The sequence below is a fragment of the Cololabis saira genome, chromosome 6 (genome assembly GCF_033807715.1).
Source record: "Cololabis saira isolate AMF1-May2022 chromosome 6, fColSai1.1, whole genome shotgun sequence".
In the NCBI taxonomy this organism is placed as follows: Eukaryota; Metazoa; Chordata; class Actinopteri; order Beloniformes; family Belonidae; genus Cololabis; species Cololabis saira.
In genome coordinates this window covers 41,752,368-41,774,998 of record NC_084592.1, presented here as the reverse complement: position 1 = coordinate 41,774,998, position 22,631 = coordinate 41,752,368, and the positions used below count along the sequence as shown (strand labels likewise).

The following is a 22,631-nucleotide window of genomic DNA, read 5'->3' as shown; positions in this document are numbered from 1 at the left end:
CCTTTATAGCTGGGAGGGAATATGTCAAAAATCATGAAAATCGTGCACTTGGTGACAAGTTTTTGATATTTGGCATGGTGTTAGTTGTGGACATAAGGTTTTCAAAACCACCGCAAACAAATTGGGACGGCCCCCTAGTGGCCGGTTTGCTCCTAGATTGTTGTATATTCTCACTTTCTCTACTTTTTTGGTTCTAGGAATTCAATTCTGAGATACATTTCCTATTTCAAGGTCATGTTGAAGGTCAAATTTAATTTTCAAGGTCATTTTTTGCCCAAAAAACTCTAGAATTAAGTCACATAGAAAGATTATAGAGGGTCTAGACCCCTATTTTCACCGCCAAGGATGCAGTTTTCTGTTTATTGGACAGGTCACTATCACTGTAGTGTCAATAATCTCATTGGGTGAGAACAGTGACCTTCATTCAGGCTTAAGATGAACAGAACCTCAGAACTAAGTCACAGTGAAAGAATAGGATTTTATTAAAATAACACACAAAAAACATCAGCTCTGCATATTTAAACTCAACACCTACAATTTCTGTCTCTATCGCCTTATTGCTTATTGATTCATTTTGAATTTTCTGCAAACCGGGGTTTGCGGTGGTTTTTGAAAACCTTATGTCCATAACTAACACCATGCTAAATATCAAAAACTTGTCACCAAGTGCACGATTTTTATGAATTCCCTCCCAGCTTTTACAGGGGTATAACACTTGCAGGTTACGAGCTCCATCGTTTCTGCAGCAGCGTCGGTGATCGGTTATTTGGGTCTGGAGGTCACGTGACTCCTCGCACCGGTGGTCACGTGACTGCGCTCTCCGGATAAACAGTAAAAGCTGCCGGCGGCTTCAGCGGGACGGCCACGCCGCCACACTCCTCACATGTCGCGGTAAACCGCTCAATAAACCGCGGACAGACACGTCAAACAGGTGAGTTTGAGGAAAACCGCAGTAGTTTCCTCCGAACATTAGGAGAAATAAAAAAAAGATCATATCTAAAGCGGATTGAAGTGACATTCTCAAATATTCGGTGTGGTTCCGACTCGTTGTTTTACTGAGGGGTGTTTTGGTGTGAAAGGTTTGCTGAATAATGGGTTTGTGTGACAAATATAAAGGTAAACACGCCGAGCTAACGCCGGGACGTGACGTCACAGGACGGAGCTAAGGGCAGTGACGTCACGGCGCTCTGCGGTTTAAACTGGAAACTTGTTTAAAACGTTAAATTTTATCAAAATTTAAGAATAATATAGATGTTAATTGTTCTTTTTTGCCAAAGGCATCCTGAAACATTCTCACTTATTCTGGTCATGTGAATTCACGTATAAATTCTGGAGGGACTTCCACAAGTACAGGACTGTCTCAGAAAATTAGAATATTGTGATAAAGTTCTTTATTTTCTGTAATGCAATTTAAAAAAAAAAAATGTCATACATTCTGGATTAATTACAAATCAACTGAAATATTGCAAGCCTTTTATTATTTTAATATTGCTGATTATGGCTTACAGTTTAAGATTAAGATTCCCAGAATATTCTAATTTATAGGATATTTGAGTTTTCTTAAGCTGTAAACCATGATCAGCAATATTAAAATAATAAAAAGCTTGCAATATTTCAGTTGATTTGTAATGAATCCAGAATGTATGACATCTTTCTTTTTGTAATTGCATTACAGAAAATCACAATATTCTAATTTTCTGAGACAGTCCTGTATACACGTGGCAACAATGACCAGAAATGTATTTATAGATTTGTGTAATCTTTTATCCATGTGAAATCAATTTATGTTGTGGGTTGGTTTTTTTTTAAGTTTGGTCTCACACAGACCACATTTTCTGCTCATTTTTTCTCATTTCCTTTTTGCCGTTTGCATTTTCTGCCCTGATGGTTTTCCTGGTCTACCTTCCTCTTCTCCAACTTCCTAATTTTTGTTTATGCTCCTGATTTTAGACAAATATTTATACTAACGTTTAGAAGTGCAAATGATTAGGTGGTTCAATCATTTTGTTTCTCAGTTTAGCTGGAAAAGGAAATTCAGATCTTAAATAGCTTGTCATAACTTTCTTCAAAAATCAAACAGTTGAGTAAATGTTCTCAGAGAGTTGTAGTACAAGGGCAGCTGCCGCCGGTTACTTCTGCACAGATCTTCCCAGAAAAGCACTTTCCATGTTGTTATTTCAGCAGTTTCGTCTTAAAACGTTTTTTTTTGTGGTCTCGCTGGATTCTGAGAAACAAATACAGCACTAATTCATCAAGCTACTGCAGATACTTCAGGTTCAACTCGGAGTCACACAATTCCACAACACTGATGGATAGATACTGCCCCGTTTCTCATTAACCTGATGGAGAAGCTGCTCCTCTGTACAAGACTGTAATTTTATGAAACAAGTGTGAATATACAGGGTTGTCTCAGAAAATTAGAATATTGTGATTTTCTGTAATGCAATTACAAAAACAAAAATGTCATACATTCTGGATTCATTACAAATCAACTGAAATATTGCAAGCCTTTTATTATTTTAATATTGCTGATTATGGCTTACAGTTTAAGATTAAGATTCCCAGAATATTCTAATTTTTTGAGATGGGATATTTGAGTTTTCTTAAGCTGTAAGCCATGATCAGCAACATTAAAATAATAAAAGGCTTGCAATGTTTTAGTGGATTTGTAATGAATCCAGAATGTATGACATTTTTGTAATTGCATTCCAGAAAATCACAATATTCAAATTTTCTGAGACAGTCCTGTATATTGCCGAGTCTGTCTTTTCTGATTTTCATCTTTTATTATAAGAATGTTATTTTTGGTTTTCATAATTTTAATCACAAAGATAGTGACGCTTTCTTTTTTTTATAAATCTGTCTTTATTTTTAGCAAAGTTTCACATACATACAGGACTGTCTCAGAAAATTTGAATATTGTGATAAAGTTCTTTATTTTCTGTAATGCAATTCAAAAAAACAAAAAATGCTATACATTCTGGATTCATTAGAAATCAAATGAAATATTGCAAGCCTTTTATTATTTTAATATTGCTGATTATGGCTTACAGTTTAAGATTAAGATTCCCAGAATATTCAAATTTTTTGAGATAGGATATTTGAGTTTTCTTAAGCTGTAAACCACGATCAGCAATATTAAAATAATAAAAGGCTTGCAATATTTCAGTTGACTTGTAATGAATCCAGAATGTATGACGTTTTTGTAATTGCATTACAGAAAATCACAATATTCTAATTTTCTGAGACAGTCCTGTATACACGTGCCATCAATGACCAGAAATGCATTTATAGATTTGTGTAATCTTTTATCCATGTGAAATCAATTTATGTTGTGGGGTTGTTTTTTTTTAAAGTTTGGTCTCACACAGACCACATTTTCTGCTCATTTGTTCTCATTTCCTTTTTGCCGTTTGCATTTTCTGCCCTGATGGTTTTCCTAGTCTACCTTCCTCTTCTCCAACTTCCTCATTTTTGTTTATGCTCCTGATTTTAGACAAATATTTATACTAACTTTTAGAAGTGCAAATGATTAGGTGGTTCAATCATTTTGTTTCTCAGTTTAGCTGGAAAAAGACATTCAGATCTTAAATAGCTTGTCATAACTTTCTTCAAAAATCAAACAGTTGAGTAAATGTTCCCAGAGAGGTTTAGTACAAGGGCAGCTGTCGCCGGTTACTTCTGCAGAGATCTTCCCAGAAAAGCACTTTCCATGTTGTTATTTCAGCAGTTTCGTCTTAAAACTTTTTTTTTTTTTTGTGGTCTCGCTGGATTCTGAGAAACAAATACAGCACTAATTCATCAAGCTACTGCAGATACTTCAGGTTCAACTCGGAGTCACACACTTCCACAACACTGATGGATAGATACTGCCCTGTTTCTCATTAACCTGATGGAGAAGCTGCTCCTCTGTACAAGACATTGTAATTTTATGAAACAAGTGTGAATATACAGGACTGTCTCAGAAAATTAGAATATTGTTATTTTCTGTGATGCAATTACAAAAAGAAAAATGTCATACATTCTGGATTCATTACAAATCAACTGAAATATTGCAAGCCTTTGGCTTTTATTATTTTAATATTGCTAATTTTTTGAGATAGGATATTTGAGTTTACTTAAGCTGTAAGCCATGATCAGCAATATTAAAATAATAAAAGGCTTGTAATATTTCAGTTGATTTGTAATGAGAATGTATGACATTTTTGTTTTTGTAATTGCATTACAGAAAATCACAATATTCAAATTTTCTGAGACAGTCCTGTAAGTGCAAATTCCACAGAAAGCCTGAACTCTTTAAACTCAAAAAAGAACTTGAACAATATATGAGGACGATACTCATCGAAAAACACAAAGGCACAAAAGACCATCGGCATCTGTAAATCGCTGAATTTGTTAACACGAAACTTACTCTCGCACATTATGCTGTTTTTATTTTTATTAATTTCTCTTTTTAATTTACATTCAACTGTCTTGTCCTTTTTATATATATATTTTTTTGGTTTATTTCTTTTCAATTTGGTGTTGGAATCTATCTGTATTTGTATTTTGCCTTTGACCCTATCTTTCATTCTATTTCAAGATTTAAATAAATATAAAGAAAAAACAGGTTTAAAACGTTTAACAACGACCAAATGTTCTGACACTAATGGAAAAGAGACTATTCAAAATATGATTTATAAATGTAAAAAAAAAAAAACCTTAAATAACTGTCTGCAAAAGGATTTAAAGTTGGTTGGTAAAACAATATTAACCAAAATTGAATCATTATCCAGGTTAATCTATCCAGCATACTCTCATGCAATTCCACCAAGGATTATAAAAGATATCAAATAGAATAAATTTGAATTTCTTATGGAAAAATAAACATCACTATATCAAAAATGGAGACTTGGTGAAGAACTATGAGGATGGTGGCATAAAAGCAATTGTGATGAGATATGGTTTTCCTTACCCAATCTTATTTTTAACAAAGCTGGAGGTATTGCATTTTTATCAGTTTGTGATTTTGAAATAGGGCTGGGCGATATGGACCAAAAGTCATATCTTGATTTTTTTTCTAGCTAAATGGCGATACTCGATATATCTCGATTTTTTTTCCGTGCCATAATTGGGGTTTCCCCCAAAGCATTATAGCATAGCATCTCTGTTAGCTTCATTTTTTTCTGAGGCAAACCCTTAAAAAAACAGTCAGTTTTAATACAAAGCCTCGTGCCAAATGTCACACAGGTTCCTTTATTAACAGAGGTCTGCACAATATCAAAATGTATAAAACAAATGAAATAAAAATAAACTGCCTGCATATATAGAATAAAAATGCTTCTTGAATAAAATAAAACAAATATCCCTTTCCTGCATAACAATTAAAATACACTGTGCAATTAATACAATGTAGACAGTAACAGGCAGACTTTTCCACTGAGGTTGACAGTTGTGCAAATAACAAAACATTTGTGCAAATCTCAAATAAAACATTCAAGTCAATTTTTTTTAAACGATATAAACGGTATTGTCTCGTACCATATCGCGTTTGAAAATATATCGATATATATTAAAATCTCAATATATCGCCCAGCCCTATTTTGAAATATCCAAACTACCCATGAAACTGTTCTAAATTTTCAAAATGATGTTCAAACTTAACTTCAGCCCTCATAATGTCCCACTGTGGAACAGTAGAGCAACACTTAGTCTGAGATATATGTTCATGGAAGACTGGACGGTAAAAACAAATGTGGTCAATTACACATCTAATGGATGGGACTGGAGAAATACTTGTATTGGATGATTTTAATGCAAAATATAACACTAATTGCTCCATTGATATCTACAAGAAAGTCACACAAAATATTCCAAAAGTCCTCCTTCATTCAATAAAGAACATGTTAAACGTACTAACTCCCAATTTACACAAAATTAAAATAGAGGATATGGACCTTGTTAATGACAATTGTAATAATAAATAATTTTTAAGGCAGTACTTAACACTTTCTATCCAAGTATAACCAAAACCACAATTAGTCTCAAAGATTTAGATAAATCTAAAATATCAGCTATTCGTACAAAATATCTAAAATTCCCAGTTCCTCCCAAATGTAAAGAAATACATTTTAAGACCATCAACAACATTTATCCCCTCAAATGAATGAATTAACAAAAGATTTAAATTTGTTGTAGATAATTGTTATATTTACAAAACGAATGTAGAAATGATAGAGCACCTGTTTTTTGGATGTGAGATCATTCCAGATATATGGAAGTCTCCATGATTTAATATTGTCCAGCTCCATCAACATAGATTTCTGTTTTTTTTTTTCCAAAACATTCAAGTTGTTGTAATTCTTAAGAATAAAAAAAATGATTTTTTAGTGAATAATTTGATCATATTCACAAGTGTCGCTACATTAAATCCCCCCCTTCATGGACTGATCTTAAAAATGAAATCTCCTTATTTCAACAGTGTCTAAAACACATAAATACTCTGATTACAACTGTTAATTTATCCTTAACCCCTTGTACTTGTCAATATGATTTTCCTTCCTTATTTATTATTTAAGTACTCATTTTTCATTGATTCGTTTATTTATTTTTTCCTCATTCTTTTTGTATTTATTCATTTATTTTTATATTAATTTATTAATTTTCTTCCTTTCCCTTTATACAATCTCAATTTAATAGGAGGTGTGATTTTTCTCTCAATTTGATGTACTTATGTTACGTCTGAGTTTGTCTTGGTTCTTGTTAAATAAAGTAATAAAAGAAAAAAAAAGTTTTCTAACGCAGTTATAAAACATAATACCTCCGTGACCCGACTCGTTACACTTTTAACACCTATTTAGTCCAGTTTCCCTGAAAGCCTTAATCCGTCGAGGTTTATCAGCTCTCGCTTTCAAAACGTTTTTTTGTGAAAGACAAAACTGTTCTGAGCTAAAACCAAAAAACCCTGCATTAAAGCAGGTGTTACGTTTGTTTTAACGAGCAAGTTTCACTAAATATGTCCCATTAAAAACTAAATTATTACATTATTAAGACTTACAGAGGTGATTTATGGAACCTCTTCGTTTTATTTAAGGTTTGATTCAAGTCAGAAAATAATATGATTTGGCATATTTAAAGAATATCAAATATATTTGCTCTCATAAAAGTTGCAGACTTTGAATTGGCCATCTTCTACATGGAGGTTCTGAGAATCTGGAGAAATCTCTGTATGCCGGAGACAAGAGTCACCAGTCATTTAAAACTGACTGAAGCTAAATGGAAAACTGTTGTTTCAGTTCAGAGGAATTGAAAAGGGAAAAGGATTTAAAAATCCTCCCAGAGAGACGATACGCCTTGTTATCAGTTCAAAAGGCAAGGCAAGTTTATTTGTATAGCACAATTCAACACAAGGTAATTCAAAGTGCTTTACTGGAACATTAACGTTGATTACACCAACATTAAAAGCGGCAAGACATAATTAAACAGTAAATAACAAATTAAATTAAATTAAATGATAAGAAAAGAGGTAAAATAATAAAAAGCACAAGTTGTTAAAAAGTAAGGGCAGTAGAGTACAGCAGGTACACATCTCTACGGAAGAGTATTAGGGCCAGGCAAGAGAAAAAAAATTTGATAGTGGAAGATTTTTTTTTATTGTGCACTTCGAAAAGACGAAATGTCGAGAAAAAAGTCGAAATGTCGAGATTGTTGAAATACAATTTTGAGAAAAGAAATTTTGCCTTTTTTCTCAACATTTCGACTTTTTTCTCGAAATTGTACTTCAACATTAATCTCGACATTTCAACTTTTTTCTTGACATTTCGACTTTTTTCTTGAAGTGCATAATGAAAAAAAAATCTTCCTCCTCTAGAATATTATTTTTATTTTTCTCCTGCCTGGCCCTAATACTCTTCCGTACATATCATTCTTAAAATGGCAAGAATTACGTTTCTATACAGTCAAAACGTACAAAGACCGGGTCAAATACAGTATTACAAAAGTAATCTGTAACAATTCGTGCGGTGAATCAAACCAATTTGACAATTCTACGTCACAATGCCTGCATTCAGGGCTTATCCATAACTTTGCATGGTTTTCAAAAAGTATTTAATTTAAGAGTACGCTTAAATAACAAATAAAATGATAAGAAAAGAGGTAAAATAATAAAAAGCACAAGTTTTTTAAAAGTAATGGCAGTAGAGTACAGCAGGTAAGTATTTAATTTAGGAATACGCTTCAGTAAACAGTAATGTTTTTAGCCCAAAAGCCTGTATCTGTGATGGCGCGGGGCAGCATTAGCATATTAATGAACCAGGACAGGACCCATCAGTGCTGAGAGGATTACAGAGGCGAGGGGTGGATTTCTGTTTTTGTAAACAAATGCTGTAATAAGAGCATAAATATGTTGTTTGCTTGTTGACCCCCCAGACCTTCTCATGGGTCCTGTCCCTGTCCTGTCTTTGGTTAGAGGCCCGCCGGCCCAACGCGCCGCCCGCGCCGCTGACGTCATGGTGGACGTGACCAAGTGGCCGCTGTTCAGCCTGATGGGGCCCGAGGCGCTGGCGTCCGTCCGCAGGGCCTGCGTGTTCGGCTCGTCGGCCAACGAGGCCATCTACATCACGTACGACGACGAGGTGAGGAGGCCCGTGTTGAAAAAATCGATTTTCCCATTCTAAATTCTCAAATTAATTCCTAAAAATCGATTCGTATGTCTAAAGATCCATTTTTTTTCTCCCATCATTACAACTTTTGGTATTTTTTTTGTTTATGCCCAAAAAAGGAATTTTTTGTTGGACACGAAAATAACTGCTGCTATGTTTTTGCCTTTAAATATGTTTAAAGGTATGAAAACATTAAAGCTTTCAGTTATAATTGCATACATTGTCTATATTTCATTACTTTATATACTGTCTTGGGGTTACATTTGCATAAAATGCTAAAAACCAAATTCTCTAAAATTTAAAACCGAAATAGACCAAAAATGGAAAAAAATAAAACTGATTTCATCCGTCTCTGTTTGCTGCCCTGGATCTGTTTGGTAATTAATAATAATGAAAACCTTTATTGTCCCCGTAGGGAGATTCGGTTTGTCAGCCAGCAACATAACAGTTTAAGAAGAGTTAAAATAAGTTAAAAAGAGTTAAGTTAAAAAAAAAAAAAAAAAAAAAAAAAGCAGAGTTCTTAATTCTGCCCCAAGATGTTTCTGAAAGCAGTTCTATCAGCATTCTGGGAGCTGATTGGTCCTTACAGCATCATTAGCGCAATACTTGCTGTTGAATCTCAATATAATACTAGTATTAATATGTTTCATAACTACAGTCATATAATTCATGCAACAGCTCAAAAAAACAGTTTTAATAACACTAACCCAAATCAATATCGGAATCGAATCCAATCAAGTCTTGATAATCGATTCGGAATCTTAAGAATCGAAATCTAATCGATTCTTGACATTTGAATCGATCCCCAGCCCTAGAGGTGACACCGTATTATTAGGTATAAAAAGTAGGAGATGAGAAAGTATCATGAATTGACTGTTTTATTGCAGGCTGATGTGCAATATTTCACTCTAGAGACTCTTAGAGACGACTTGGACTCGCATGTCCCCTGTTCTGCCCCCCCACGCTCAGGTGCACGTGTTCGGCCTGAACTGCAGCAGCTGCCTGGGAACCGGCGACAGCCAGAGCACCATCGTCCCCAAGAAGCTGGACTTCCTGAGCGGCAGGAAGGTGACGAGCCTGAGCTACGGGAGCGGGCCTCACGTGCTGCTGGCCACCGCAGGTAGCTGCTAACGCGTAGCCCTCCGTCCATCACGGTTTGACCTTCAGGATGACCAGGGGCCAGATTCACCAATATGTTCTTAAGAACGATCTTAAGAAATGTCTTAAGATCTAAAATTAAGAAGTTCATAAGAAAGTTCTTAAGTGAAATTCCTCAATATTTTCTTAAGAAACCTCTTAAGAACTTTCATTTCTTACGAATTTCTTATTTTTCCTACTTAAGAACTTCTTAAAATATGTCATTGCACGCGCCAACAAACAACATTTATACAGATAGTTTGGGTCTTAACCGTCAGTCACTCACTAAACATGGAGAAGGAGAAAAAGAGATCCAAAAACCTTTATAGGTTATGGTGGATGAGATTAATGTGCGAAAAAAAAATACTATTGGGGAAAATTAATAATAATAAACTACCACGCTAACTAACATGCTAACAAACAGTTAACAGGCTCTTTGTGTAATTAATTACAAAGTATATCCTCAAACTATGACCTACTAGTCTAAACTTGTCTAAAATGTGTTGAAAATGGTGATATTAGAGGCTTTACCTTTTCACAGAAGAAATTTTAAGACAGGTCAAGGTTGTCTTAAAGTTAAGAAAAAAGTCAAGAACAAATTTGAGAACTTTTATTTCAAGAATACCATTTATTCTTAAGAAGAAACTTAAGAAGAAAGTTGAGAAAATACTTAGAACTTTTTTGGAGAATATGACTTCTTCTCTTTTTTCTTCTTAAGTCTGAATTTAAGAAAAAAATGACACTTAAGAAGATTTTTTTCTTAAGAATGTTTTGTGAATCCGGCCCCTGGTCTCTGCTGTTTCAGACGGAGAGCTGTTCTCCTGGGGCCACAACGGCTACAGCCAGCTGGGCAACGGGACGACCAACCAGGGAGTGTCTCCGGGGCTCGTCTCCGCCACCCTGCTCAACAAGAAGGTGGTCCAGGTGGCCTGCGGCTCGCACCACAGCATGGCCCTGACCGACTCGGGGGAAGTAAGTGACTACGTTTACATGCAGTCAATATTCGGGTTACGGTCAATATTCCAGTTACTGAAACACTTGGAATAATCTGTTTCCATGTGTGAGCAAACAGGGTTATCCCTGTATACAGGACAGTCTCAGAAAAATAGAATATTGTGATAAAGTCCTTTTATTTTCTATAATGCAATTCAAAAAAAACAAAAATGTCATACATTCTGGATTCATTACAAATCAACTGAAATATTGCAAGCCTTTTATTATTTTAATATTGCTGATCATGGCTTACAGCTTAATAAAACTCAAATATCGCAGTGTTTGTTACACCAGAACCAGAACCGCCCCTGGGAACCCTCATCCCACCTACTCTATGTTTTATTCTGCTCTTTAATTAGATTTAAACAGATCTGCTACTCGGAGCATGAGATGAGCTTTCTCACCTTACTGACGCTTGAATGTTCCTCCTCTCTTGGAAGTTGCTTGGCTTGAAAGCTTCTCCTGAATGACTGAATGTAGGTGGAGAGATTAGTCGTCCATTTCGTTGCTATGATTTGCTGCTTTGTTGCTACAAACATTTGCATTTTTACTGCCACAACTGCCCATTTCCACCACTAAAGGGAAAAAAATAAAAGATGAAAACTTAGCATTAAAATAAAAATATCCCCACGGTAAGTCATAATTATGAGATAAAAAGTCGAAATTATGAGATAGAAAGTGGAAATTATAATTATGACTTTTTATCTCATATTTATGACTTTCTATCTCATATTTATGACTTTTTATCTCGTAATTTTGACTTTTTATCTCTAAATTTTGACTTTCTCTCATATATATGACTTTATCTCATAATTATGACTTTTTATCTCATAAATCTCATAATTTCAACTTTCTATCTCATAATTTCAACTTTTTTTATCTCATATTTATGACTTTTTATATCGTAATTTTGACTTTCTATCTCACAATTACAATATTCTATCTCATAATTTCGACTTTCTATCTCATAATTATGACTTTCTATCTCATAATCTCATAACTATGACTTTTTATCTCATAATTACCATGGGGATATTTTATTATTAAGGCTAAGTTTTCATTTTATATTTTTCTGTTACTTGCGGAAATGGGCTTCCATACAGTTTGAATGTGATTACAGAAATTATTTTATTCTCACAGCATGACGTAAAGTTAGAAGATAATATACCGTATTTTCCACATTATAAGGTACTTAAGATCGTTAATTTTTCTCAAAAATGGTCAGTGTGCCCTATATTCCGGGATGCTTATGTATGAATGTTGTTGTGCTTAATGACCTTAAACCAGTTTTATGTTCTACACTGAAGTCAAAAATAGTACAGTTTTAGTGACTTTGGTAACGATGCAGCAGCTCCGCTTGATTGATCGATTATCGGACTGTTCAGACAGATTAAAGTCGGTCCTTGGTTGGACACGGGTTGCAACGTCACACATTGTTAGATAACTAATTATGTAGCGCTGCAAACATCCAGTCAATGTTACCTTACTGTAATTAGACGTCAATGTCAGGTTTTTAGAGTGAACTCAATTTTCAAATCTATATCATAATCCAGTTATAATCAAATGTTGGAATACAACGTTGTTCCAACCTCACACTAACTTCAGGTGTGAACAGGACGTAGTACGACGCTAACCTCCAACACTTTTTACTGGTGGATTCTTGTAAGACGAATGATTTAAAATGTGAGTTTATTTTTCTGTTTTAGTTTCAACTGAACGATATTCTGAGTTATTGTGAATGAATTAGACTTACCTGATTGGTTTCGCTTTATATGTTTTATTATGTATGAAAATAGACATACTCATTGATATTGCGGCTTATGATGCCTGATGGTCCACAAAATACGGTATTCTAGTGTTTGTGGGAGAACAAATAACGTTTTCTCTGATATGACTTTAAAGAAACTCTTTCTAATTGATTAAAGAGTTTATATTTGCGTATATATATGTATTTTTTGCGTATACAGGACTGTCTCCGAAAATTAGAATTTTTTGATAAAGTTCTTTATTTTCTGTAATGCAATTTAAAAAAAAAAAAAAAAAAAAAAAAAAAAAAAAAAAAAAAAAAATAAATAAATAAATAAATAAATAAATAAATAAATAAAAAAAAAAAAAAAAAAAAAAAAAAAAAATTCATACATTCTGGATTCATTACAAATCAACTGAAATATTGCAAGCCTTTTATTATTTTAATATTGCTGATTATGGCCTACAGCTTAAGATTAAGATTCCCAGAATATTCAAATTTTTTGAGATAGGATATTTGAGTTTTCTTAAACTGTAAGCCATGATCAGCAATATTAAAATAATAAAAGGCCTGCAATATTTCAGTTGATTTCTAATAAATATTCAAATTTTCTGAGACAGTCTTGTATATATATTAAATATAGTAATAATATAGTATATAGTAATAGTAATAATGCACATATATGCCTTAGGTTTGTACCGGCATGGTATCAACCATTAATATGTGGGGGAAAAAAAAAAAAAAAGATTAAAGAGTTTATATTTAAGTCTCCAAACTTGACATCTTCCAGAGAGTTCCTCTGTTTGACTGAATTGCCTCCACCTTCTCCCCGGTCCCCGGTTCCCGGCAGGTTTACGCCTGGGGCTACAACAACTGCGGCCAGGTGGGATCGGGCTCCACGGCCAACCAGTCCACGCCCCGCCGGGTCTCCATCTGCCTGCAGAACAAGGTGGCCGTCGGCATCGTGTGCAGCCAGACGTCGTCTCTGGCCGTGGTGGACAACGGGGAGGTGAGTGTGTGAGGAGGTGGCAGGTGTGTGAGCGGTGGGCTCCCGCCCTGGTTTGATTGATTGATTGATTTATTTATTTTTGATTTATTTTGTACATGTAACAGACAACAAATAAAAGAGAAGATAAGAAAACAAAACAAACAAACAAAGAATTTCATCCTTTAACACTTAATATATTAATTTACATGTGCAAAAAGGAGTAGGAAGAAGTGTAAACTTATTTAATCCTACCCCCATTCACTAATCATTTATTAACAGTATTAATACAATACAAGTATTAGTACTATACTATAATTATACTCTCACACTTACCCATACATACATACATACATACATACACACACACACACACACACATAGTTGAGTATTTCTATATATTTGTACACACATGCCCATATAAATAGTTATATAAATGTACTTATTTACACCATACTATCTCTATATTAACTCAATCTGCTCTATATCTATATATATCTATATATATATATAGATATATATACATACATACATACATACATACCGGTACATAAATACAGGACTGTCTCAGAAAATTAGAATATTGTGATTTTTCTCTAATGCAATTAAAACAAAAATGTCATACATTCTGGATTCATTACAAATCAACTGAAATATTGCAAGCCTTTTATAATTTTAATATTGCTGGTCATGGCTTACAGTTTAAGAAAACTCAAATATCCTATCTCAAAAAATTAGAATATTCTGAGAATCTTAATCTTAAACTGTAAAACATAATCAGCAATATTAAAATAATAAAAGGCTTGCAATATTTCAGTTGATTTGTAATGAATCCAGAATGTATGACATTTTTGTTTTTTTAAATTGCATTAGAGAAAATAAAAAACTTTATCACAATATTCTAATTTTCTGAGACAGTCCTGTGTATATATACACAAGCATACATATAATTAGCTGCCCATTTCTGTACATAAATATAAACAAATCTACCCTTTCGCCACTAGTGTTATATCAGGCCCCTAAAAGCCGCCGAACCCCTTCCTCTTTGTACCTTGTGAAAATCCTGTTTTTATATTTGTTTTTTAACTGGTTAATATTTGGACATTGTTTTAATTCTGAATCCATTCTGTCCCATAGTTTAACTCCACTGACTGATATAGAAAATCTTTTCATTGTTGTTCGTGTTCCACGAGTCCTAAAATTTAGAGTAGCCCTTAAATTATACCTCCCCTCTCTGTCATAAAACATTTCCTGTAAGTGAGATGGTAATAAGTTGTTCACGCTCCTGTCATCTCTGCAGGTCTACGGTTGGGGCTACAACGGCAACGGGCAGCTGGGGCTCGGGAACAACGGCAACCAGCTCACCCCCTGCCGGCTCGTAGGTCTGCAAGGTTTATGTGTGCAGCAGGTGAGAGATCACACACGTCTGGATCTGGATCTGAGAATCCAGGTTTTTATTCAAACGTCAGACATAAACGTGCAGGTTTGGAGAAAACTCATATTCAAACGTTCACAACATTCTGTCTAGACTCAGGCTGATTGACTGGCCGTTGCAGATGTGGGAGCGTAAATCCGTAAATCAACGCACGTTCAGTCTTTGTAGCGTCGCAATAATCCTTCTTTATAACTTTATATCAACAGCAAAATAAATAATGTTCATTTTAAAAAGAAAATTCACATCAGTTTCAAAATGCGGTTGAAAAATAGTTTGCCCTTCCGCTATCAAACCAAAACACGAGAAGTATTCAAAGAATGTTTTATTTACTTGTTTGGTTGTTGCCTCTATGCTCTCATACTAATATGTCATACAAAATGATTAAATAATAATTTTTTTTCCTCAGATAGATAGATAGATATGGAAGGAGGGAAGATGGATGGATAGATAGATAGATTGATTGATTGATTGATGACTTTATTACAGTGGCCGAGACCCGCCATTGCTGAAAATAAAATAAACGCTGCAAACAGAAACAAACGCCGCTGCAAATAAAAGAAACGCTGCAAATATGAAGAAACCCCGCTGCAAATAAAATAAAAAACGACGCAAATAAAAAAAGCCACAGCGGAAGTGAATTACCGGGGACTATTTTTGCCGATGCACCGGTGTTGCACATTAAAAATTACACGTAGCGACGTTGAACACTAATCTTTTCACTTATTTTCTCGTTCGTTGTTCTTCTTATTCCTCGCTCTTCTTATTTCTTCCTTTTCACGTACGTGCTCTTCGTCTTCTTCTTCTCCTCTCACGTAAAAAACACCGGTGCATCAGCAAAAATAGTCCCCGGTAATTCACTTCCATTGTGGCTTTTTTATTTGCGTCGTTTTTTTATATTTGCAGCGGCGTTTGTTTTTATTTGCAGCGTTTATTTTATTTGCAAAGCGTTTATTTAATTTTCAGCAATGGCGGGTCTCGGCCACCGTACTTTATTCATCCCCAAGGGGAACTTTTGTTGTCACAGCAGTCTGGTATAAATAAAGTATAATAATAAACTCATCCAGCTCCTCCATGTCCTGATGCTGCTCTCTGATTGGCTCCGTGTCCTCATGCTGCTCTCTGATTGGCTCTGTGTCCTGATTCTGCTCTCTGATTGGCTCCGTGTGCTCATGCTGCTCTCTGATTGGCTCCGTGTGCTCATGCTGCTCTCTGATTGGCTCCGTGTCCTCATGCTGCTCTCTGATTGGCTCCGTGTCCTCATGCTGCTCTCTGATTGGCTCCGTGTGCTCATGCTGCTCTCTGATTGGCTCTGTGTCCTCATGCTGCTCTCTGATTGGCTCTGTGTCCTCATGCTGCTCTCTGATTGGCTCCCAGCTGGTGTGCGGCTACGCCCACTGCCTGGCGCTGACGGACGAGGGCGAGCTGTTCGCCTGGGGGGCCAACACCTACGGCCAGCTGGGCACCGGCAACAAGAGCAACCAGCTGAGCCCCGTGCAGGTTCTGGCCGAGCGGGAGAGGTGAGAGGTGACACCGCCGTGCTGACGCCACGGGCTGACTCCTCCCCTGACCTCTGACTCCTCCTCCTGACCTCCTCCTCTCCTCCTCCCCCCAGGGTGGTGGAGGTGGCTGCCTGCCACTCCACCCACACGTCTGCGGCCCGGACCCAGAGCGGGCAGGTGTTCATGTGGGGCCAGTGCCGGGGCCAGTCCCTGGTCCTGCCCCACCTCACCCACTTCAGCTGCACCGACGACGTGTTCGCCTGCTTCGCCTCGCCCTCCGTCATGTGGAGGCCGCTGGCCCTGGGTGAGGAGGAGACGCTCGTCTCTGTTTATTTATTCTAACCTACACTTAGATACTTTCATTGAGGCGCTGCACTATTATGTTATTATTAGGGCTGGGACTCGATTAAAAAAATTAATTGAATTAATTACAGGCTTTGTAATTAACTAATCGCAATTAATCGCATATCAATTTTAGACCTGAAAACAATGAGATTTCCTTTTTTTGTTTGTTTCTAATGGATTTTTGGATACGAGTGAATGATTTACTAGTGAAAACATATGTTCAATTTATGAAAGTTTATTTTTATCAAGGTGGTGGTTCACCAAGAACAAATCAGTGCAATTTGCTATAAAGTGCAGTAAATTAAATATATGCAGTATGCACATTGAATGAGACAGGTAGCCTATAGTCAAGGACCTTCTGTAAACACTTAAATATAACAAAATACTTTCAACTGTTTCATTACATTCCAGAACATGGAAACACATTAGAAAACAGAGCACCTGTCTGTAACTTCAGAGGCCTGAGCAGAGATTCACTCAGTTGTCTGTTTCCTTTAATCCTCAAAAAAGTCCTCCAGTTAAGAGTCACAGCTCGTCATTAACGAACTGTAGTGGCAAAACTCTAATGATGAGTTTTCCTTGTTTCTTTACTTGCCACATGGAAAGGCTTAAGCATTGTGTCAGACTCCCAGCTGTCCTTTAAATAAATCCAAAGAGCGTTGTGATTTCCTGATGCTTAGAATTTATTGTAAAAATAACAAACTTTAAATAAAGAGGAAATTAGAGTCCTTGAGTTTTAGCAGTAGTTGTCAGAGGATCCCATTCCCCTGCTGATCCTGAAGCTGTGCTCAATGACGGTTTCACTGCTGTACCTGCCTTTCCCGTCATACGTCACACCACCAACTTAAAGACTAGCGCTGTCCTCCACCTGATGAGGGATGAAGGCGCACACTTAATATTTTGTTAGTAAACAACAAAAATAGTAAATAAACTTTAATGCGACTCCTACATTCATCTTTAACGTGTGTGGTAACAACGTAGCTTGTGTTATGACGACGGCCGCACTTCACTGTAACACTAATGCACTAATGCATCTATCTATCTATCCATCTATCCATCTATCCATCCATCCATCCATCCATCCATCCATCCATCCATCCATCCATCCACACTAAATTAGCACCACCATAGCACCTGTTAAAGGTAGGGAGGTGGGGGAGACCTGCGTGATGCGTAGATATGTCAAACAGAAATTCCTTATTCTGCCTTTACTGACCCTGCTGGCGTCTCTCTCCCTCAGAGCACGACGACTTCCTGACGGTGGCTCAGTCCCTGAAGAAGGAGTTTGACAACCCGGAGACGGCCGACCTCAAGTTCTGCGTCGATGGCAAATACATCTACGTGCACAAGGCGGTTCTGAAGATCAGGTGAGCCGGATGTGTAGTCGGCCCCTACGGAAGAGTATCAGGGCCATGCAGGAGAACAAATATTTGAGAGGGGAAGATTTTTTTTTTATTGTGCACTTTGAGAAAAAAGTCGAAATGTTGAGAAAAAAGTTGAAATGTCGAGATTAATGTTGAAATACAATTTCGAGAATAAAGTTGAAATTTCAACATTATTATTTATTTAAACTTTATTCAGGAAATTCCGAATTCAAAAATATTTCGACTTTTTTCTCGAAGTGGACTATAAAAAAAAATCTTCCTCCTCCCAAATATTTTTGAATTGAACATTTTGACTTTTTTCTCAAAATAGTACTTCAACATTATTCTCGACATTTCGACTTTTTTCTCAACATTTCTACTTTTTTCTCAACATCTCAACTTTTTTCTCGAAGTGCATAATGAAAAAAAAATCTTCCTCCTCTAAAATATTATTTGTATTTTTCTCGTGCCTGGCCCTAATACTCTTCCGTAGCCCCTGAGACGGAGCCTGTGGGAGTGTTTCCTTATCCTGGTCTCTCTCTAGATGTGAGCACTTCAGGTCCATGTTCCAGTCCCACTGGAACGAAGACATGAAGGAGGTGATTGAGGTGGACCAGTTCTCGTACCCGGTGTACCGGTCCTTCCTGGAGTTCCTGTACACGGACCAGGTGGAGCTGCCCCCTGAGGACGCCATCGGTGGGTCCCTGGCAGAGGTGTCAAGTAACGAAGTACAAATACTTCGTTACCTTACTGAAGTAGAAATTTTGGTTATCTATACTTCACTGGAGTAATTATTTTTCAGACGACTTTTTACTTTTACTCCTTACATTTCCACGCAATTATCTGTACTTTTTACTCCTTACATTTTAAAAACATCCTTGTTACTCTATTTCATTTGGCCCTTTAAAAAAAAAACTATCCAATTAAATTGCTCCATCCGGATAGAGTGAATTTGGACGAGAACATCTGAAACAACCACAACCAGTTTTGTTCTTACATCCGTTCCCTCAGATTCCTGCAACTAAACTTGGATGTACATTCCAATAAAGGTTAGGATAAATGATAACATGCCTCTGAAGTTTGACTTTTTGCACCATTACAATACTTATAGGCAACTAGTCATCATATCTCCTGCTCTCTTAAAACACATGTTAATGCTCAATAGTACACATATATGGTTCTTTAATATATTTGCATTATACTAAGATGCATTCATTTTCAATGGCTTTTGTCCTTAATGGCTTTTTCCCCCTTACACTACTTTTACTTTTATACTTTAAGTAGTTTTGAAACCAGTACTTTTATACTTTTACTTGAGTAAAAAACTTGAGTTGATACTTCAACTTCTACAGGAGTATTTTTAAACTCTAGTAGATACTTCTACCTGAGTAATGAATGTGAATACTTTTGACACCTCTGGTCCCTGGAATAGATGGATAGATGGATGGATAGATGGATATGGAAGGAAGGAACTGGAGGATTGTTGGTGTCCCTGTCCGACGCTCACCTGTGTCTGCGTCTCCTCAGGGCTGCTGGATCTGGCAACGTCGTACTGCGAGAACCGGCTGAAGCGTCTCTGCCAGCACATCATCAAGAGGGGCATCACCGTGGACAACGCCTTCTCCCTGCTGGCGGCCGCCGTGCGCTACGACGCCGAGGTCAGTCCCCTCGCCTGGTGCCGGGTCGGGACAGGGGACCAGACCGGAGGACGGATCTGATGCAGTCTGGCGGCTACGGCTTTTTATTGGCTTTATGTTAGTCGGAGTCATTCTAATTTTTGGTGCATTTTTTGAAAATTCAATTCTCTGATTTGAACCCTAAAGTTATTTAGAAAATTGATGTGAAATTGTTGACGTGAAAATGAAACACACACACATGGAAACACACACGAACACGGAGAAAGACAAATGTGGAAAAACACCTGGAGAAACGCACACATGGAGAAACACAACTTGAGAAACACACACAGGGAGAAACACACACATAGAAAAAACACGTGGAAACACACACATAGAGAAACACACACACACACATAGAGAAACACACGTGGAAACACACATTTTTGTAGATACTGCATAGTGAGGACCGAGTAAAATAACCAACAGAGTGAGGACCGGGCAAAATGTCCTCACTTCCCAAAAAAGACCTCACTCACTAACTGTTGGTTAAAAACTTAAAAACTCACTAACTGTTGGTTAAAAACTTGCATCGGTCCTCACTAAGTAGTAAGTACAAACTCACACACACATGGAGGAACACACACATACGGAGAAACACAACTTGAAAAAACACACACAAGGAGAAACACACACATGGAAACACATATTGAAAGACACACAAGGCCAAACACACATACATAGAAACACACACATGCTGCAGGTTGGCTAGACGCTCGTTGCGGTACCAGGGGCGCCGGACTGAAGCAGCCGCGTCCCCGGTAGATGTGCAGTTTCCTGGAGAACATGGACCAGAACCAGTTCCTCCCAGATCATTAGTTATTTGATTATCACCTGTGTTCTTCTCTCCGTCCTGCAGGACCTGGAAGAATTCTGCTTCAAGTTCTGCGTGAACCACCTGACGGAGGTGACCCAGACCGCCGCCTTCTGGCAGGTGGACGGGAACCTGCTCAAGGACTTCATCTGCAGGGCCAGTCGCTGCGGCGCCTTCAGGAACTGACCGAGCCCTCGCCGCCGCCGTGCGACCCGTTACCGGGTTCTGGTCTGACCTGAGTGGGACGTATGTCAGAACTACATCCTAAAGACGTCAGATTAGCGTCGTCACGTAGCTCCTTCCCTCAGTGCCTCATCCATACATTTGCACTCGTGTAAAATAGGAACTTAATCGAGTTTCCTGAAAGATTCTCGCCAGTATTTGAGATTTACTTTACTGTTTCTGGTAAGAGACCAAGTTACTTTTGAAGGTTTGCACTTGTACCGTATCGACCCGAATATAAGACGACCCTGATTATAAGACGACCCCCTCTTTTTTAAGACTCAAGTTTGAAAAAAGAATTTTTGAACACCAAATTCAATTTATATACAGAACATAATTACAGTACATCTGAAACAAATGATTATAACAATATATTCGAAAGAAAAAGCTTGTTATTTTGCCTCATTCAAACCATCATCTTGAAGTTTGCATCATAACTTCTCCTCAGCTGCCGGTTTACCTGTCGATCTTCCACCCACTTTTCTCCATTTTTCTGTTATTTCTTCTTTTATTTCCTTCTCTTTTCTTTCTTAACGCTATTTTTATTCTTCGAGACAGGGGTTGGCTTTGGCCTGGGGAGTTAAGTTTAGCTCTAAAGATATCTGGCGCCATCTAGCGCTATAAATGGATATCTACACCCCGAATGGAAGACGACCCCCACTTTTTCAGTCTTATTTCAATGCAAAAAACACCGTCTTATATTCGGGCCAATACGGTACTTTGATTGTTACCAGATGATATTCTGCATCCAGAGACTCTTTGCTCTCGCAGACGTCAGGAACGTTAAACCCTGGAGATGTGAACGTTGTAGCTGAAGCGCCGTTAAACTACGGGCAGATAAAGCTCAACGATGTAAAAAGTTATAGTTTCGGTTTTTACCTGCACAAAACAATCCAGTTGGTGGTAACGGGTCATTGAAACTTCTACACTTTTGCTGCTGTTTGTATATTAATTTAAAAACCAATAAAGTGTATATTGATACTGCGTATTAAAAAGTGCCAGTTAGTTACGTTTTGTAACTTTTTCTAGCAAACGAATAAAAAGTCTTTGATCTGGTTGTTTTCTGTAGAAGTGTTTTTATACGTTTCTGTTCTAAAGGTTTAAATATGCCACGTTCACCATTTTTATCCAAAAAACAGACTTGATCATATTTAAAATATGATCAAATGTTTTGTTTATTGGGTTTTGAAAACACCTAAATAACTTATTGTATTTTCAGCAGTGATTCAACACATTTAGATCCGTCCGGAGTGTCTTACACTTGTAATTGTTGATGTGCAAATGAAACACAGAGGACAAACACAGATACAAGACCAAACGCACACATGCAAAAACACACACATGGAAAAACACGTGGAAACACACATATGGAGAAACGCACACCTGGAGAGACACACTGGGAGAAATGATACAAAGAAGAAACAGACGCATGGAAAAACATATGTGGAAACAACACACTCATGGAGAAACAAACACACCTGGAAAAACACACACGTGAAAAAATATATGTGGAAACCCCAACAAGGAGAAATGCACACCTGGAGAGACACACACATGGAGAAACACACTCGCATGGAAAAACAGAGAAAAACACAGAAACAGGGATTCAAAACATTTAGATCTGTCCGCAGTTGTAATAAAAATAACAAAGCTGCGAGCGGCGTTGATCAGGCTCTCTGGAGTTACCAACCTGCCAGCCAATCAGAAAATAGTGTTTTTGTTGCCGGGTAAGTTCTGAGTTTCATCTTCAATCGCTTCATGAATGCGTAGTGGAG

The 22,631-nt window shown here is 37.0% G+C and overlaps 1 protein-coding gene across 4 annotated transcripts; it reads left to right on the top strand.

Annotated features, from left to right (window-relative positions):
- Positions 1-828: 828 nt before the first annotated feature.
- LOC133446556 (RCC1 and BTB domain-containing protein 1-like) lies at positions 829-21,906 on the top strand. 4 transcript variants are annotated; one of them, XM_061724603.1, is made up of 12 exons: positions 829-931; positions 8,447-8,612; positions 9,552-9,759; positions 10,582-10,748; positions 13,367-13,525; positions 14,802-14,909; positions 16,311-16,453; positions 16,549-16,739; positions 18,021-18,147; positions 18,689-18,840; positions 19,672-19,802; positions 20,680-21,906. In XM_061724603.1, the coding sequence occupies exons 2-12, from the start codon at positions 8,487-8,489 to the stop codon at positions 20,818-20,820; spliced, it is 1,653 nt and encodes a 550-aa protein (XP_061580587.1). In that variant the 5' UTR covers positions 829-931; positions 8,447-8,486; the 3' UTR covers positions 20,821-21,906. The 4 variants fall into 4 exon arrangements, with proteins under 4 accessions (XP_061580587.1, XP_061580586.1, XP_061580589.1 ...); XM_061724602.1 differs by having other exon boundaries at positions 838-931; positions 8,407-8,612; positions 9,609-9,759; XM_061724605.1 differs by having other exon boundaries at positions 838-931; positions 8,407-8,612.
- The last annotated feature ends 725 nt before the right edge of the window (positions 21,907-22,631 follow it).

Bases quoted from the DNA above. Each gene is read 5' to 3' on its own strand.
- LOC133446556 (XM_061724605.1), top strand. From the start codon at position 8,415: ATGGGTCCTGTCCCTGTCCTGTCTTTGGTTAGAGGCCCGCCGGCCCAA. The intron at 16,740-18,020 runs GTGAGGAGGAGA...TCTCTCCCTCAG, and splicing joins GTGGAGGCCGCTGGCCCTGG to AGCACGACGACTTCCTGACG. The intron at 18,841-19,671 runs GTGGGTCCCTGG...GCGTCTCCTCAG, and splicing joins GCCCCCTGAGGACGCCATCG to GGCTGCTGGATCTGGCAACG.